The following is a 20,708-nucleotide window of genomic DNA, read 5'->3' as shown; positions in this document are numbered from 1 at the left end:
AGGACGTTACTGTGGTGGGACTATGTTGCCACATTATAAACTCAGTAAGCAGGACTGAGGACGTTACTGTGGTGGGACTATGTTGCCACACTATAAACTCAGTAAGCAGGACAGAGGACGTTACTGTGGTGGGACTATGTTGCCACACTATAAACTCAGTAAGCAGGACTGAGGACGTAACTGTGGTGGGACTATGTTGCCACACTATAAACTCAGTAAGCAGGACGGAGGACGTAACTGTGGTGGGACTATGTTGCCACACTATAAACTCAGTAAGCAGGACTGAGGACGTTACTGTGGTGGGACTATGTTGCCACACTATAAACTCAGTAAGCAGGACAGAGGACGTTACTGTGGTGGGACTATGTTGCCACACTATAAACTCAGTAAGCAGGACTGAGGACGTAACTGTGGTGGGACTATGTTGCCACATTATAAACTCAGTAAGCAGGACTGAGGACGTTACTGTGGTGGGACTATGTTGCCACACTATAAACTCAGTAAGCAGGACGGAGGACGTAACTGTGGTGGGACTATGTTGCCACACTATAAACTCAGTAAGCAGGACTGAGGACGTTACTGTGGTGGGACTATGTTGCCACATTATAAACTCAGTAAGCAGGACAGAGGACGTTACTGTGGTGGGACTATGTTGCCACACTATAAACTCAGTAAGCAGGACTGAGGACGTTACTGTGGTGGGACTATGTTGCTACACTATAAATGAAGGGACTGTGTGTAGTGGACTGGACTTAAGCGTGCGGTGTCCTACCCGCTCATGAGGCCTGACTAGGGATCAGGTAACAAGGCGGGGTACATCGTACCTTTGTAAAGAGAATGCTACACTACCCGCACTCCTCCTTCGTTTTTGCCCCTCCTGGGCGTGGTTTGCATGCTTGCATGTTTGTGTGTGTGTGTGTGTGTGTGTGTGTGTGTGTGTGTGTGTGTGTAGTGTGTCTGTCTGACCTGCTGTCCTGCTGCTCTCCTCTGATCATGGGCTTGACCATGCCCCGCTCACTGCCATTGGCTCGCTCTATGTCCAACTTCCCCGAGCTCTGCACGCACACAAACACACAAACACGAGACCCACACTCAGATCACCGTAAGGAGACTGCCGTCACATCAATTGTGTACCCAGACCGCCACGCGCTCTGACAGTCCTGTGGCTCACCATGGGACATGTCCCATATGGAGGATGAACAGGTAGACACTGCCAGCAAAATGTGTAATGTCGGAAGGACACCAGGAAAATGTGGCATGAACACACCTCAAAATTGCTGTCCTCCAGCAGAGTCCGCTTTAAAGAGCGTGGCTCTCGTCGACACCTGCTGGTTGGCAAACTGGTGTGGCTGATTGAAGGATCAACCTACCAGCCGGTCCTGACATCTAGCAGAATCTGGGTGAGGGACCTGAGTTCATGTTGTCACACAAGTGTTTTTGGGTTTAGATCTTTTTTTTTTCTTTTTGGCCTTTTCCGCCTTTATTAGACAGCGATAGGGGAGAGAGACGGGGAAGGCAGGGGAGAGAGGGGATGACATGCAGCAAAGGGCCCGGGCCAGATTCGAACCCGGGCCGCTGCGGTAAGGACTCGGCCTTATGTGGTACGTGCTCTACCAGCTGAGCCGCCGGAGCGCCCCCTTAACAGAAGTACTTTAGGGCCCTTTCACACCTGAAGTCTGAAGCAAAGTTGCTGTTTTTACTACACTGTACAGGTTTGACCCGGTTAGTTCTGGTTTCACACTGCACTGAAGAGCTTTACATGACACACCCACGTGCGGTCGCCCTCACCTACGTGGGCCACAGCTCCCTACACTCGACAGGGACCGTGGTTTGTAGACTGGCCGCGAGTCTGGCGTCGGCATGTTCGGCGGGAAGGCTTTATCATCGCTTGAACTACTGGAGAAACCTGAATGACCAGACTCATCGGGTTGCCGCAGTTAACGTTACTACGGCAACCCGACCAGCAAAAATCCCTTCAGCAGATGTTCCCAGTTGCCTTTGTAGCACGTCGTCAGACCGGAACTCAGTTAAAAGCGTGGTCTCCTGCTCCCCCGTGTGCTCCTGCAGCTCCCTTTCCCAGTTCTGACGACTGAACTTCCTGTAACTGCTCCTGAAGTCTGAACCAACGAACTGAACCATGGTTCCGTTTGAGCCGGACTGAGACCACCTTTTTTGGTGGGACCGAGGTTCGGCTGCTTGGTCTGGACTGTGGTCCAGGGGAGGGAGGTTTCATCATACCTGTCATTTTGGTTCGGATCAAAGTGAAAAGTCCGAAAGTCCGGACCAAACGAGGTAGGTGTAAAAGTGCCCTTACATGCCAAATTGTGTGTGCCTTACCTTGCTGGTAGTGAGGGCAGGCCCGCTGTGGACGTCCCCGTGGAGGTCAAAGGTCGTCTCTGGTACACTGCTGCAGGTCAGACAGAGACAGAGGCACACAGGGAGAAGCTTACATGAGGAGGAATGCTTCTCACAGCAACACAATGTTCACACCCCAGAGCAACAAGAGGCATTTAAGCTACTGTGGCTTCCACACTGATTTTGCACGCACACCTGCGCACACACAAACACACACACACACACACACACACACACACACACACACACACACTCTTATCTGATTCCAAACGAAGGGCAAATATCCAAATGCCATGAGTGTTTTTGTTTGCATGAGTGTGTCTATGCTACAGAGGGGAGAGAGAGACAGGGAGACCGAGAGAGACATAGACAGCGAGACGGGAGACAGAGAGACAGACAGACAGAGAGAGAGACAGAGACAGGGAGAGACAGAGACACATTGAGTGTGTTCGTGCTTGCATGACAACACAGTTTTATGAGGCGGGGGCGGTTTTATGAGGCGGGGGCTGAGTTAGTAGAAGAACTTCAGCTTGCACTTACAAAACCTCTCAATAAGTTTTGTTTCCAGCTGCTTTAAAAAAGTTGGGCAAGAAAGAGAAGTGCAGTTGGCCAGTACTTTTGTTCTGCGTGTCTCACAATCCTTCAGCCCCTCTGGGCACACTGGATCTGGTGTTACAAGGAGACCCTATCACATGGTGACCGCCAGTGAGACTGAACAAGCCCTGTGTGGCTGGACAGCAGGATCCATGCTACTGCCATCTCCCCTGCACCCCGAGTCAAACCGGGCCTGCACCCCGAGTCAAACCGGGCCTGCACCCCAGCTCACCCCGGGCCTGCACCCCAGCTCACCCCGGGCCTGCACCCCAACTCAAACTGGACTTGCCTGCCTGTGACACACTTCTTTGTAGCACTATTAAGTCAACAAGGCAACAGATGAGCTAGTCCTGAAACAATGCCAGGGATCTATGAAGACAAAAAGGTGAAAGATAACACAAACTACCCAGACCTGAGCAGAAGTTACCAACATCAACTCTTCCTCCTCTTGCTTCCAGCGCACTCCTTTTATTCCTGTCATCTGCCTTCCCCACATTTCTCTCAGGAGATTATCTGCACTGCCTTCCATTTTGTTCTGCAGGAAGCCTTCCTTCTCTCCATTTCTGGCCCTTTCTTTCCTCTCTCGCTTGGTCGCCCTCTCTGCCTCATATGTGATCCTGACCATGGTCAGGACATGAAGCATTAACTCTGGATTAGGACTTCCTGCCCAGACAGGAAGTGAATTCAATAAATACATCTAAACAAACACGCAGACAACCAAATCAATAAATGAGGAGCAGTCAGTGAAGAATACACCGCAGCTCAATGAGACATGTCCTGCAGCAGACAAGGCTTGTTCTTCCATAGCTCAGTGTGTGTGTGTGTGTATACATATATATATGTGTGTGTGTGTAAAATATATATATACACACACAGAGAGAGAGAGAGAGAGAGAGAGGCCACACCCAACCATGCTGACCAGATTCGAGGGCTCTGTGCATCAGCTATTGCCTGCTATAACACAAACCTCGTTTCTTTTCCACCCTTTCCCCCCTCTCCCTCCCTCTCTCTCTCTCTTTCCTCCTCACATCTCCCCACATCCACTTTCTGTTAGCTAAATCGACCAACCAATGAAGCGTGCATCGCTTTTCCTCTCCTATCGCTGTGCACACAGGAAGGAAGGAGACACACGGGAGCAGGAAGCAGCTGAAGGGAGGCGCACCGAAAAAGGAAGAGGAGAAGGAGGTTGAACAGGTCAGGGGGTAGGCAGGCAACAGCTAACACCTTGTCCTGACTGCATGTGTCAAACGCAAAACCATACTGCTCTCATAATCACTGAGATTCGCCGAGTAAGCAGGCAGCATCACCATGTGACTCTTTTCCCAGGCGCAAGATGGACGCCCTGTCTTATTTTAAACGCTAGTTCAAATGCTTGTTGTGCTATGACTTACACAATTCCTCTTCCGGTGTGGGAAGATGGTGGCGCGAATTCACATTTGCAGCAGCTCCACCCAGCACCGGTGTGGGAAGATGGCAGCATGAATTCACGTTTGTGGCGGCCTCACCCAGTACTGTCCATGCAGTGTCTTTGTCCACGTCTAAGTTGTCTTTGTTTGATGGCTGGGTGAACTGGTCTTTGATTGGCTGAGGGACCTTGGTCTGCTGCATCCTGTGGGCCCAGGGACCATGGCCCCGCCTGGAGCTGTACCCAAAGAGGTGATGCCAAGGGCGGTCTGACAGGATGTGGAAGCAGGGCAGCTAAGCTAACTGCTAGCCCATGCAGACTGGTAGTTCCGATAACACCGAGGGCGGTCTGGCGGCAGTCTCGCCTAGCCTTGACTGTGTTTTTAGTGTCGTCAGGTGGAGTGCCGGGAGGGGTATCGAAGGTGTCTGGCTGGGAGAGCTGGCGTCGGATGGGTTGAGGGAGCTTTGGTCGGCTGCGTCCTGTGGGCCCAAGGACCACGGCCCTGACCGGAGCTGTGCCCGAAGAGGTAACACGGAGGGCGGTCTGACAGGACACGGAAGCGGGGCAGGCTAAGCTTAATGCTAGCACATAAAGACCGGGAGTTCTGACGGTCATCCTGGCTGGCGTTCCTTCTCCTGGACATTCCTGATTTTTTTTAGTTTAGATATATGTCTTAGTGTGGGTATGTGTGTTAGTGTGGGGTATGTGTGTTAGTTTGGATATGTGTGTTAGTGTGGGGTATGTGTGTTAGTTTGGTTATTTGTGTTAGTTTGGGTTTGTGTGTTAGTGTGGGGTATGTGTGTTAGTGTGGGTATGTGTGTTAGTGTGGGTATGTGTGTTAGTGTGGGTATGTGTGTTAGTGTGTGTTAGTGTGGGTATGTGTGTTAGTTTGTGTTAGTGTGGGTATGTGTGGTAGTGTGGGTATGTGTGTTAGTGTGGGGTGTGTGTGTTAGTTTGGATATGTGTGTTAGTGTGGGTATGTGTGTTAGTGTGTGTTAGTGTGGGTATGTGTGTTAGTTTGTGTTAGTGTGGGTATGTGTGGTAGTGTGGGTATGTGTGTTAGTGTGGGGTGTGTGTGTTAGTTTGGATATGTGTGTTAGTGTGGGGTATGTGTGTTAGTTTGGATATGTGTGTTAGTGTAGGTATGTGTGTTAGTTTGGTTATTTGTGATAGTTTGGGTTTGTGTGTTAGTGTGGGGTATGTGTGTTAGTGTGGGTATGTGTGTTAGTATGTGTATGTGTGTTAGTGTGGGTATGTGTGTTAGTGTGTGTTAGTGTGGGTATGTGTGTTAGTTTGTGTTAGTGTGGGTATGTGTGGTAGTGTGGGTATGTGTGTTAGTGTGTGTTAGTGTGGGTATGTGTGTTAGTTTGTGTTAGTGTGGGTATGTGTGGTAGTGTGTGTTAGTGTGGGTATGTGTGTTAGCTTGTGTTAGTGTGGGTATGTGTGTTAGTGTGGGTATGTGTGTTAGTGTGGGTATGTGTGTTAGTTTGTGTTAGTGTGGGTATGTGTGTTAGTGTGTGTTAGTGTGGGTATGTGTGTTAGTTTGTGTTATTGTGGGTATGTGTGTTAGTGTGGGTATGTGTGTTAGTGTGTGTTAGTGTGGGTATGTGTGTTAGTTTGTGTTAGTGTGGGTATGTGTGTTAGCTTGGATACTTGTGTTGTTGTTGTAGTGTGTGGATGTGTTGTTGTGTTTGTGTTGCACTGCTGTGGGCTAGGGGAAACCATGTGTCGTGTCATTTCATGTGCAGGAGTGCATGAAGTGAGCGCAAATAAAACGTGTCTGACTCCGACTCCACATGTACTGGATACACACATGCAGTCCGGACCAGGTGTTAGCTGTTGCCTGCCACAACCCCTGACCTGTTCAAGCCCCGGTCGTCCTCCTTCCCCCATGCCCCCTCCAAGTGCGCCCTGCTCTGCCCGCTAACCCAACATGCTACCCTGTCCCCACCATTCCGCAGCTAAAATTCCTCTTCTGCTGCCACCAGCGAGCAATGCCGCACTTTGAAAACCACAGCAAGACTGGACCAGTACCAGGCAAGGCTGGTTTCTGTGCTGCTACAGAATTAGTTTCATTCGAGCTGGCGTTGAAAATCCAGCAAAAAAAATGCATTGAAGGTCTTTCTCAGACACAACAACTGGCTATGTGGACTGACCTACTGGCGGCAGTATTGTGTACTACAAGTAGACCAGCACATGTGAAAATGTGGCACTCTGGTTGTGGGTCAGGGGGTTTGCAGTTCTGACTAATTAAAGGCTAATCCAATCGCCTGCAAAGGAATTTTGATCTATGCCCATTTACAATGCTCCTAACAAAAACAAATGCCTACTGGGCCTTGCCAGACCACAATGAGCTAAGCGAAATGTGTTGGCCGGCCGTGTGAGGTTATCGTTCCCTTTGTCAGCCCACCTGTCCAGGCTTTGTCTTGCCAGAGACAGCTTCCTCCTGACACAGGCCTTTTACTGGATACACTTTTATCATCTTTAACAAACACACACACACACACACACACAGACACACACAGCCTTACCCAGACTTGTGCCTGCCCCTCATCATGGCAGTGGGGTCCCTCTTGCCTCCCTGGTCGTACATTGGATCCACAAACTTGAAAACGTGGGCAGAGCCAAACTGAAGGGTGGAGCCGGAGCGTAGCACGGTTGTCTCCGTGACACGCTGCCCATCAACAAAGGTGTCTGCATCTGGGCCGTGGGGAGTGACGGTAACCAGGCCTTCACTGTGCATCAGGTTACAGTGGTGGGGTAGTAGGCCTGGACCAAACAACTATATGGGGAGAGAACCGCACCATGTCAACTCACCGTACCAAGTCATGTCACCTCACCGTACCATGTCATGTCAACTCACCGTACCATGTCAACTCACAACTAGCTTTCACTCCCTTATCATCCAGATGACCAGACACTCACAATGACTAGACACTCACAATGACCAGACACTCACAATAACCAGACACTCACAAATGACTACACACTCACAAACGGCCAGACACTCACAATGACTAGACACTCACAAATGACTAGACACTCACAATAACTAGACACTCACAAATAACCAGACACCCACAATGACCAGACACTCACAAATGACCAGACACCCACAATGTCTAGACATTCAGAAATGACCAGACACTTACCAATGACTAGACACTCACCAATGACTAGACACTCACAATGACTAGACACTCACAACGACTAGACATGCACAAATGGCCAGACACTCACAAATGACCAGACACTCACAATGACTAGACACTCACAAATGACTAGACACTCACAATGACTAGACACTCAAAAATGACTAGACACTCACAGATGACTAGACACTCACAAATGACCATACACTCACATTGACTACACTCACAAATGACTAGACACTCAGAAATGACCAGACACTCACCAATGACTAGACACTCAGAAATGACTAGACACTCAGAAATGACCAGACACTCACCAATGACTAGACACTCACCAATGACCAGACACTCACAATGACTAGACACTCACAAATGACAAGACACCCACAATGACTAGACATGCACAAATGACCAGACACTCACAATGACTAGACACTCACAAATGACTAGACACTCACAATTACTAGACACTCAAAAATGACCAGACACTCACAATGACTAGACACACACAAATGACCAGACACTCACAAATGACTAGACACTCACCAATGACCAGACACTCACAATGACTAGACACTCACAATGACTAGACACTCACAAATGACAAGACACCCACAATGACTAGACATGCACAAATGGCCAGACACTCACAAATGACCAGACACTCACAATGACTAGACACTCACAAATGACTAGACACTCACAATTACTAGACACTCAAAAATGACCAGACACTCACAGATGACTAGACACACACAAATGACCAGACACTCACAAATGACTAGACACTCACAATGACTAGAGACTCACAAATGACCAGACACTCACAAATGACTAGACACTCACAAATTACTAGACACTCAGAAATGACCAGACACTCACCAATGACTAGACACTCACCAATGACCAGACACTCACAATGACTAGACACTCACAATGACTAGACACTCACAAATGACAAGACACCCACAATGACTAGACATGCACAAATGGCCAGACACTCACAAATGACCAGACACTCACAATGACTAGACACTCACAAATGACTAGACACTCACAATTACTAGACACTCAAAAATGACCAGACACTCACAGATGACTAGACACACACAAATGATCAGACACTCACAAATGACTAGACACTCACAATGACTAGAGACTCACAAATGACCAGACACTCACAAATGACTAGACACTCACAAATTACTAGACACTCAGAAATGACCAGACACTCACCAATGACTAGACACTCACCAATGACCAGACACTCACAATGACTAGACACTCACAATGACTAGACACTCACAAATGACAAGACACCCACAATGACTAGACATGCACAAATGGCCAGACACTCACAAATGACCAGACACTCACAATGACTAGACACTCACAAATGACTAGACACTCACAATTACTAGACACTCAAAAATGACCAGACACTCACAGATGACTAGACACACACAAATGACCAGACACTCACAAATGACTAGACACTCACAATGACTAGAGACTCACAAATGACCAGACACTCACAAATGACTAGATGCTCACCAGCAACAGCTAAGCAGCTATGCAGCACGACATGCAAGCAACAGCTAAGCAGCTGTGCAGCAGAACATGCACGTGAGAAAATGCCGGTAAAGGTTTGGCTGTGGCTGCTATGTCTGTTGGCTCCATCAGCCACTCTAAGATTCAAGCTACCAAGCCATGGATTTTGTGGTCTTACGCCATTCTTAGTTGAAGAGTACGTATGTGTTGAGCTTAGTGCCTATAAGAGTAGTTTTGAATAGTTTTACCCAACTATATGACTATCTTCAAGTTACCTTGTTTTCTTAAACTATGCTAAACGTGCTGAGGCTGGGGGAGGTAGGGTGAAAGAAGTGCATTTGGTCTTGGACATTAGTTATTAATTCCAGTTTATGAAGCACAAGCGGCCAATGGCCACTATGTGATCAATATATATAATTATTTTTTATAGATACTTCCTTGTTTATGTGCTGTTGGCATCGAGAGGTACATTCATGACAGCGAGACATGTCTAACACTTCTCATCTAAGTGCTATCAAACTTCATCGTTTACAGTAATTGGAAAAACTCACCCTATAAAATAAATTACATTTATTGAGCAGTGTGTACTTCATAAAAAGGAATACGTCATTACGATGACTATTTAACAACACTAAAATTCCGCACACTAACAGTGGTGCCATTAAGAAATATCACTGGCACCATGTCTCCCTTTGACGCCTTAAAAGTCTGGACAATATTGTTGGGCAGCTCAGGGCCTCCACCTGCTGCTTGGATCCTCTCCCTACCACATTTTTAAAAAATGTTTAGAATTGCTTAGCACCTGATGTATTAGAAATTATTAACTGCTCTCTTCTGGCAGGTGTATTTCCTGCAGCACTTAAGACAGCTGTCATTAAACCACTCCTGAAGAAGAGCAACCTTGATGCGACAGTTATTGCCAAATATAGGCCCATTTCCAACTTACCATTCCTCGGCAAAATACTTGGGAAAAAAAACTGTTTATTCTCAACTTAATAACTACTTAATATCTAACAACCTTCTAGCCATTTATCAATCAGGTTTTCGATCTCACCATAGCACAGAGACAGCACTTATCAAAGTTGTGAACGATCTGCATATGAACACAGATTCTAATAAATTGTCTGTTCTTGTGCTCCTGGATCTCAGTGCCGCCTTCGACACCATTGATCATGATATTTTGTTAGAGATATTAGAAAAATGGGTGGGCCTTTCTGACCTGGTTCTCAACTGGTTTAGAACATGCCTTCAGGACATGCAGTTCTTTGTGCCTATTTGAGACTTTTCCTCGGACAAAGTGGGTATACTGTGTGGGGTACCCCAAGGTTCGATTCTTGGACCACTACTATTCAATCTCTATATGCTCCCACTGCACATATCATACAGAAACACAAAACAAATTACCATTATTATGCAGATGATTCACAACTGTACATATCCCTGTCTCCTGATGACCTAGAGCCCATACATTCCCTAACTCCTAGATATTAATCTATGGATGTCATAGAACTTTTTACAACTTAAAAATTAAAGACAAACATACTTATTTTTGGTGCAAAGACTCAGAGACAGAGAATTGCAGCTCATCTCAGCTCTCTGTCTCAGGAGTGCAAAAGTGAAGCTAGAAATCTGGGTGTAATCATAGACAGTGATCTAAACTTTAAGAGCCACATCAATCATCTCATAAGATCTGTCTTCTACCATCTTAAAAACATTTCAAAACTAAGGGGCTTTCTACCAATATCAGACTGTGAGATATTAATCCATGCTTTTATAACAAGTAGACTAGACTACTGCCATGGACTATTCACCGGCCTCCCAAAATCAGTTGTGCAGGAACTAGTTAATTGAAAATGCGGCACACGTGTTCTTACCGGAACTAAAAAGTATGAGCACATTACACCTGTCTTAGATCTCTGCATTGGCTCCCTGTCAAAAGTAGAATCGATTTTAAAATTGTGTTACTTGTATACAAAGCGCTAAATGGTCTTGCACCACTCTATATAAAAGACATGCTAACTACTCATGAACCAGCAAGACCTCTCAGGTCCATGGCAGTGGTCTTTTAACCACCCCTCTTGCTAGGTCTAGAGCAGGGGAAGCTGCCTTTTCTATTTATGCCCCAAGTAGATGGAACATCCTGCCTGAGGACCTGAGAGAGGCCCCCACACTGGACACATTTAAAAGCAGGTTAAAAACCTTACTTTTTAAAACCGCCTACGGCTAAGTTCTAAGTGTGTGTGTTTTGTATATTTTGCTATTTTTACATATTCTGCTCCGATTGTTGTTATTTTAATTAATCAGTTTTATGGCATGTTTATTTATTTTACTAACTCAGTTTTAAACCTGTCTGTTCCTTTATAAAAATTTGTCTGTACTTTTTTTTCTTTTTGACCTGTTTTGTTTTGTTTTGTGAGGGGGGGATCTTATTGTTTTATTGTGTGAGGCACTTTGTGTTTGTTTGTAAGGAAAGTGCTGTATAAATAAAGTCTGATTGATTGATTGACTAACTGTCCCGTCTCTCTAATTCAGAAAAATGATTTTTCCAACTCAACATCTGGGGATTTCGCTCTGAAAAGGTACAACATACTAACCCCTTTCCAAGTTCTTCAAGCTCCTTGGGCCCAAAACTCTCGATTTCAGCCTGTACTAACGCATGGCCATGTATTAACGCATGGCCGTGTATTAATGTATGTCAGACGGGAGCAGCCAAAAGTAGCAGCAGTAGTAGTAGTAGTAGTAGTAGGTGTTAGTTACCTGGATAGCGCCGTCGTCGGTGCAGTCAGAGCCCACCTCAGTGATGCTGTGTTGAAGCCGGTAGAGCTTTGGTTTGTCACGGGAGTCTGACCCATCTGTTAAATCACACACAAGTCCAAAAAGTGAATCATAAACACTTCACGGAGCAACAGAGGAAGATTAAAAACAACGCTGAAACCCTCATCCACTCCTGATCTGCTGTCCCACAAATGTTATCATGACAGCTGTCAGAACAGCTGGATCACCTCTGCCACGTTAACGTGTGCACACCAAGCTACTGGGACAAATAACACTACACGGAGACTGGGTTAACGCAACAAACTGTAGTTTAATGAGGGTTGGGGGGGGGGGGCTTAGTTGCAACTAGTAAGCACAGGTTTAATAGCAGCAAAGCGGCATATTAGTCCACAAAGGAAGAAATGGGAGCAGGGGAAAAAGATAACACTAAAGACAGACCAGTTATTAAACCCTGCACCTTGCTGGGGCACATGCCATAATCCATATTTAATAGCTTCAAGGGGAAGTGTATCATCTAATTTGAGCCAACATGTAGTATGCCCTTTTCACCCTCAAAATCACCCCCTGCCAAGGACCCTGCAGCTTATGAGACAGAGAGAGGAGAGGAGAGGAGGGTGGTGAGATTACCTTCATGGTGCCGATAGGCGTAGTAGGCATAGTGATTCCCGCGCCCTTGGCAGACAGGCAGGTAGATTCGCACGTAGAGGGACACATGCACAAGTGGGTCACACACCCGCACACACACAAACACACACCCGCACACAGACCATGCCATAAGAAAGGCAGGGAGGGAAGAAAACACACACAGCAGAGGGTGAAAACGCAGCAAAGAGGAAAATGCAGCATACCTCACTCCCAACTCGGCCCATGCAAACTCACACACATGCCCCGCTCCCACAGCTGAAGACAATCCACACAACTGCCTCCCAACTGTCTCCCAACTGCCTCCCCACCGCCACCAAACCGGCGGACTGATGGTGGACAAGGCGGCAGTCAGGCTAGTGCAGCAGCTTCAGGCCGGCAGTCGCTGGAGCGGGCCTCACCACAACGATATGAACAATGGTACATAGTAGGGCAGGCCCTATCACATTTTCTTGGGCTTCGAGTATGCTACGATGCGGGGGGGGGTGGGTGGGGGGGTTGATTGGTTATTTTGACATTTTGCCAAACCAGCTGTAAGTTACATTCTATACAGTCTTGGTGCATGCTCAATAATCCAGGTAAGGCTGAATCAGTTCCTCTGGACATGTCTACTGACACCTGTGTTTCATCAGTCACGTCTACTGACAGCTGTGTTTCATCAGTCATGTCTACGTGACCTCTTGTTTGGTCACATGACTCTGGGCATAGAGGAGGTGACAGCTAGCATACTGTGTTCACCTGACACTACATGCCATTACTGTGGATGAGAGCAGGATGGTAAAATCACAGTACACCAGCAAGTATGCCAACAGCAGCAGACAGCCCTTCCGTCCAACGTTACACAAGTTAAGTAGTCACTTGTAATTTCTCCACAATATAAAATACAATTATGTGGTGTGTGTGTGTGTGTGTGTGTGTGTGTGTGTGTGTGTGTGTGTGTGTGTGTGAGAGAGAGAGTATTATTGAATTACATCTTCTTCTTCCCGCTTGTTTCTTGTTTCTCAGGGGTCACCGGTACCCTGTGAGGGCACAGCACCAATGGTGGCCGTTGTTAACCTGGGCCTCGACTGATCCGGTATGGTCTTGTAAATCCACATACCGATTTGGCAAAATGTTACGTCGGGTGCCCTTCCTGACACAACACTATCCCTGTGGACGGGGCGCAGGTAAAGTGCTGGATGCCATCCCAATATTCATGGACTTGCACCCATGCCTGCTGCCATAGTACTATTATTGAATTATATAAAACAAACTAAATAATTGTGTACAATATAATTTATCTTTTTCTGCAAACAATACATGACCGTAGCAAGCCATTGTCTTGTTCTGTTTTTGCCGTCCTGCCGGCTCCATTGCAGAGTTGGTTGTTTTCCTCGTGGCAGGGGGGACATGGTAAACAGCAGTCGGAAGGGGGGCCTGAAATACTGATTTTGCTGTCGATTGCTCTGGCAATGATTTAAGGCTTTGAAGCTTGGAAGCATCTGGGTCAGCCCTAGCACTAAGGTCACCATCAGGCTGGGCAGTACTGAAGGGAGCCCAGGTTGAGTTAACACACAAGAGAGAAAGAGCCGGACATTGTGAGACAGAGACAGGCACCAGCAGCAAGAATGAAGTTGTTAGGGGTTGAACCACAGACTGAAAAATGAGCTGTTTAGCAAACGACTGTGAGGGGTTCTCCCCCAAAACAGTGAGAGCCCTGGTCATGTCACGTTTCTCTCTGTAAGACTCTGGCATGGCCAGCTGGGGAAAGTTATCCTGGAAAGTGAAAGACGGTCAACTGTCAGTGTTGTAGATGTTCTGTGGAAAGGGAGCCCCTGAACACCAGGGATTCAGAGTGATCTGGGAAATGTGACGGGGTGCATTCAGTAAGTTCACAGTTTTTGCAGTTGTGTAATACTGCATTGGAAATGGGTAAAAAGTGCTCTTGGTCTAGATCCGTTTTAAGTACTGTTGTTGTGGTTCCAAAAATAAACATAAGAAATAAGAAAGAGGCTTGTTCTGGGAGCTGCCCAGATGCAGAGCTCTCTGTGGGGCATTCACTGGAGATGAGGAGTGATTACATTTACATACATGTATCATGTAAAAGGTAAGTATCGCTGGATATGCCAATTATATTACAATACCCCCAGACCTACTGATTAATATCAAATAATCCATAGTACACAGACCTACAGTTAACTTGTACTCTAATACTGTCTGAAAATCCAACACACCTGAGGTCGTACAAGAGTTTGGAAGTCCAAGCCAGACCTAGTTCACTCACCTTTTGTAGAAAACGAGGAAAACTTGAGTGCTTGTTTGACTGGGTGAAACTAAACACCGCGATGTAAAGAAGCCCCATGTCATGCCACGACTTTAAAGACCACATCCTTCTCTGCTACTGTCACTACACATCCGTCTCTACTACTGTCATTACACATCCATCTCTACTACTGTCACTACACATCCGTCTCTACTACTGTCATTATACATCCGTCTCTACTACTGTCACTACATATCCGTCTCTACTACTGTCACTACACATCCGTCTCTACTACTGTCACTACACATCCGTCTCTACTACTGTCACTACACATCCGTCTCTACTACGGTCACTACACATCCGTCTCTACTACTGTCACTACATATCCGTCTCTACTACTGTCACTACACATCCGTCTCTACTACTGTCACTACATATCCATCTCTACTACTGTCATTACACATCCATCTCTACTACTGTCACTACACATCCATCTCTACTACTGTCACTACATATCCATCTCTACTACTGTCACTACATATCCGTCTCTACTACTGTCATTATACATCCGTCTCTACTACTGTCACTACATATCCATCTCTACTACTGTCATTATACAGCCATCTCTACTACTGTCACTACACATCCGTCTCTACTACGGTCACTACACATCCGTCTCTACTACTGTCACTACATATCCGTCTCTACTACTGTCACTACACATCCGTCTCTACTACTGTCACTACACATCCGTCTCTACTACTGTCACTACACATCCGTCTCTACTACTGTCATTACACATCCGTCTCTACTACTGTCATTACACATCCGTCTCTACTACTGTCATTACACATCCGTCTCTACTACTGTCACTACACATCCGTCTCTACTACTGTCATTACACATCCGTCTCTACTACTGTCATTACACATCCGTCTCTACTACTGTCATTATACATCCATCTCTACTACTGTCATTATACATCCGTCTCTACTACTGTCACTACATATCCGTCTCTACTACTGTCACTACACATCCGTCTCTACTACTGTCATTACACATCCGTCTCTACTACTGTCACTACACATCCGTCTCTACTACTGTCACTACACATCCGTCTCTACTACTGTCACTACACATCCGTCTCTACTACTGTCACTACACATCCGTCTCTACTACTGTCATTATACATCCATCTCTACTACTGTCACTACACATCCATCTCTACTACTGTCATTACACATCCGTCTCTACTACTGTCACTACACATCCGTCTCTACTACTGTCACTACACATCCGTCTCTACTACTGTCATTACACATCCGTCTCTACTACTGTCATTATACATCCATCTCTACTACTGTCATTATACATCCGTCTCTACTACTGTCACTACATATCCGTCTCTACTACTGTCATTACACATCCGTCTCTACTACTGTCACTACACATCCGTCTCTACTACTGTCACTACACATCCGTCTCTACTACTGTCACTACACATCCGTCTCTACTACTGTCACTACACATCCGTCTCTACTACTGTCACTACACATCCGTCTCTACTACTGTCACTACACATCCGTCTCTACTACTGTCACTACATATCCGTCTCTACTACTGTCACTACACATCCGTCTCTACTACTGTCATTACACATCCGTCTCTACTACTGTCACTACATATCCGTCTCTACTACTGTCACTACACATCCATCTCTACTACTGTCACTACACATCCATCTCTACTACTGTCATTACACATCCGTCTCTACTACTGTCACTACACATCAGTCTCTACTACTGTCACTACACATCCGTCTCTACTACTGTCACTACACATCCGTCTCTACTACTGTCATTATACATCCGTCTCTACTACTGTCATTACACATCCGTCTCTACTACTGTCATTATACATCCATCTCTACTACTGTCATTACACATCCGTCTCTACTACTGTCACTACACATCCGTCTCTACTACTGTCATTACACATCCGTCTCTACTACTGTCATTATACATCCATCTCTACTACTGTCATTACACATCCGTCTCTACTACTGTCATTACACATCCATCTCTACTACTGTCATTATACATCCATCTCTACTACTGTCATTATACATCCGTCTCTACTACTGTCACTACATATCCGTCTCTACTACTGTCAATACACATCCGTCTCTACTACTGTCACTACACATCCGTCTCTACTACTGTCACTACACATCCGTCTCTACTACTGTCACTACACATCCGTCTCTACTACTGTCACTACACATCCGTCTCTACTACTGTCACTACACATCCGTCTCTACTACTGTCATTATACATCCATCTCTACTACTGTCACTACACATCCATCTCTACTACTGTCATTACACATCCGTCTCTACTACTGTCACTACACATCCGTCTCTACTACTGTCACTACACATCCGTCTCTACTACTGTCACTACACATCCGTCTCTACTACTGTCATTACACATCCGTCTCTACTACTGTCATTATACATCCATCTCTACTACTGTCATTACACATCCGTCTCTACTACTGTCACTACACATCCGTCTCTACTACTGTCATTACACATCCGTCTCTACTACTGTCATTACACATCCATCTCTACTACTGTCATTATACAGCCATCTCTACTACTGTCACTACATATCCGTCTCTACTACTGTCATTACACATCCGTCTCTACTACTGTCATTACACATCCATCTCTACTACTGTCATTATACATCCATCTCTACTACTGTCATTATACATCCGTCTCTACTACTGTCACTACATATCCGTCTCTACTACTGTCATTACACATCCGTCTCTACTACTGTCACTACACATCCGTCTCTACTACTGTCACTACACATCCGTCTCTACTACTGTCACTGCACGACACAGAAATCGCAACACAGAATGTTCTAACTAACTTTTTGCTATGTAAATGTAATGTGCACGGATGAATAGACTCGCTAGGCCTTGGCTAATGGGTCAGACCCCTTAGTCGCCTAGTAGTTGCCCATGGTGCGGGAGACCCGGGTTCACATCCCACCTGCGGTGGATCCCGGCTGGCCCTCCCGAATTCGCTACATTGGTGTCCGAAGTGGGATGGTGAGCGCCTCGGGCCATCGGAAGCACGTGTGCCCAGAGGCGTGAGCGAGCTGGTATGCTGAAGCATGGGGACGCGCTTCCCGAAGGAGGTGGGTTGTGTAACGATCACGGATGAATAGACTCTCTAGCCCTTAGCTAACAGGTCGGACCTTTTAGTCGACTGGTTGGCGTGGTGGCCTGTGGTGCGGGCGACCTGGATTCACGTTCCGGCTGTGGCGTTTCCCGGGCTGCCCCCTGAATTCGCTACATAAATATATGGGTGAGTATGTTTGCATGCAGGGTTGAATTTATGTGACTGTGAGCATCTTGGTTAAAAGGTTTGCCCTGTGGCTCCCACCTGGGCTCAGCTCCACCAGGTAAGGCAACTTCTCAGGTGGCAGGGAGCCATGCACTGGGCCATCCTTCCCTCGCTGCACCTTGTCCTCTGCCTTCCTCCCCTTCTTGCCATGGTCAGGAGGTCTCTTCTTTAACTGGAATACTAGTGCTCCTGGTACACACACACACACACACACACACACACACACACACACACACACAAAAAGCTGTCAGCTGCCATGACTTGTACAAGTTTCGTCAGTCACCGCAGGTTTTAACACACGGTAGAAGGGTGATTTGTGATCCTTGCTGGCCCTCTGGTGCCGACTGCCTGCATGAACTACAGCACACATTTTACCACCAGCTACGTCAGCATCTTGTAATTCACAAGGTTTAATACAAGGCACTGCATTTTATTTCACATCCCAAAGAGAATTAGATGACCTCAGCTTTAGACACCAGAGTTGAAATGACTGTGAGGCACCAGAAGGGGGCAGCACAATAAAGGTGAGGGAAAGAGCACTTGTGTGAGAGCGGTGTAACAAGAGTAGATGGTTCAGTATTCATACATATGACTAAATACTGAGTGCATTTGTGAGAGCGCCCTGTGTGTGTGTGTGTGTGTGTGTGTGTGTGGGTGGGTGTGTGGGTGTGTGTGTGTGAAGTATGATGGATGTCCCTGTATAAGTGTGTATTTTACCTCTGTCAGCTGGCCAGTCCCTGAATATCTGCAGCGGACACTCTGTATCATCGAGGATCACTTCCTTGTCCAACTTCTCTTCTTGCTGCACAGGACACAAGATAGATATGACATAAATCAGTTAACACACAGCTGTACAGTATACAGTCCCCACAAACAAACCAAAAAAAAACAAAAACGAGCGGCAGAAACTTGAAAAGGAGCAAGGTGAGACAGAAGTGATGATAATATCTCATCAGAGACATGGATCTACTTTTTCTTGCTGTTGTCTTGATGCTGCTCAATAATGCAGGTAAGAACATCAAAGAAGGCTGCATCAGGTCATGTGGACACAACGTTGACTGACAGACACATATCTCAATACGCGTTGTGTGCACACGACCTGATGCAGCCTTCTTTGATGTTCTTCACTAAAAACACAGTCAACCTGAAGGAAGATTATTCCACAGAGGTCAGCCAGATCGTTTTGACTTGTTTGCTACTTAAAGCTCCCATGCTTCAAAGCAGGGGTTCTCGGGGTGTCCGGGTGACGTGGCGGTCTATTCCGTTGCCTACCGGCACAGGGATCACCAGTTCAAGTCTCCGTGTTACCTCCTGCTTGGTCGGGCATCCCTACAGACCCAATTGGCCGTGTCTGCAGGTGGGAAGCTGGATGTGGTTATGTATCCTGGTCGCTGCACTAGTGCCTCCTCTGGTCGGTCGGGGCACCTGTTCGGGGGGAGGGGGAACTGGGGGGAATAGCGTGATCCTCCCACGCGCTAAGTCCCCCTGGTGAAACTCCTCACTGTCAGGTGAAAAGAAGCGGCTGGTGACTCCACATGTATCAGAGGAGACATGTGGTAGTCTGCAGCCCTCCCCGGATCGGCAGAGGGGGTGGAGCAGCGACCAGGACGGCTCGGAAGAGTGGGGTAATTGACTGGGTACAATTGGGGAGGGGGAGGGGGGGTCCAAAAAAAAAAAAAAGAGCAAGGGTTCTCAAATTTTACTCCAAGGTCCACACTGGATTTTTTTTCAAGGTCAGAGGTCTGGAATGATAGGCGATAACAAAATAACATTTAATCAACTCACTTGTGACGTTGTTACAAGTTATTACTTTTATAATGTTCTGCAAAGGCCCGCCCTACTCTGCTCTGACTGGCTCTAACCCAACGAAAACCAGCGTACCGGTAGGCTGCTGTTCATTTCATTTATGGCACGCCACTTTCTCTCCTCTGCTGTCTGAGTTTCAGCAAGGGCAAGACTCAACCCCTCCACACACACACACACACACACACAGCAAAGCACAGTGAACCAGGTGAAGTGAAGACGGTGTTACTCAGGTGTAACACAGCTACACTGGTTAGGTCACTCTATGTAAAATAAAAGCTTTGCACCTCCAAAGCAAATCCTCCAGTGTAACGTCGACAGCAACAACACACAAAATAGAAAACCTTACAGCCCATAATGTATTGTATTCATAACACCAGGTACGGGCTGGGTCGGGACTGACTCGCTGTTCGGTCCAGATGAGGACCAAGTCCCGACTTTGAGAAGCCCTGTTGTGGAAGATCAGCTGAAACAAGCTGCAGGCAGCTGGCCATTACCCCCTGTGATGGTAACGTTTATATTACGCTAGCTTAGTAACACAACATATGCACTGGAGAGGTGGAGGTATGCACTGGTGAGAAGAGGAGTGAGTCAGCAGGAGCAAGACGGAATACCTATGCGTGAATGAGAGGGACGACAGTGGAATGGTCAGGATGCAAGGAGTGGAGGTGACGAAGGCATATGAGTTTAAATACTTGGGGTCAACTGTCCAAAGTAACGAGGAGTGCAGTAGAGAGGTGAAGAAGAGAGTGCAGGCAGGGTGGAGTG

General features: G+C 46.7%; 1 protein-coding gene across 13 annotated transcripts in view; it reads right to left on the bottom strand.

Annotated features, from left to right (window-relative positions):
• Positions 1-20,708, bottom strand: part of afdna (afadin, adherens junction formation factor a) — a 251,241-nt gene that overhangs the window by 136,401 nt on the left and 94,132 nt on the right. For all 13 annotated transcript variants that reach the window (XM_056295142.1, XM_056295145.1, XM_056295149.1 and 10 more), the window contains exons 7-12: positions 18,855-18,939; positions 18,177-18,326; positions 11,815-11,909; positions 6,886-7,136; positions 2,338-2,407; positions 967-1,055 (exon numbers count right to left, since the gene is read on the bottom strand). In XM_056295142.1, coding sequence (XP_056151117.1) covers positions 967-1,055; positions 2,338-2,407; positions 6,886-7,136; positions 11,815-11,909; positions 18,177-18,326; positions 18,855-18,939 — 740 coding nt within the window. The remainder of the gene's footprint in view (positions 1-966; positions 1,056-2,337; positions 2,408-6,885; positions 7,137-11,814; positions 11,910-18,176; positions 18,327-18,854; positions 18,940-20,708) is intronic.

This window comes from Lampris incognitus, chromosome 15 (genome assembly GCF_029633865.1).
Source record: "Lampris incognitus isolate fLamInc1 chromosome 15, fLamInc1.hap2, whole genome shotgun sequence".
Taxonomy (NCBI): Eukaryota; Metazoa; Chordata; class Actinopteri; order Lampriformes; family Lampridae; genus Lampris; species Lampris incognitus.
The sequence above is the reverse complement of the archived record's forward strand: the minus strand, read 5'-3'. Positions and strand labels throughout refer to the sequence as shown.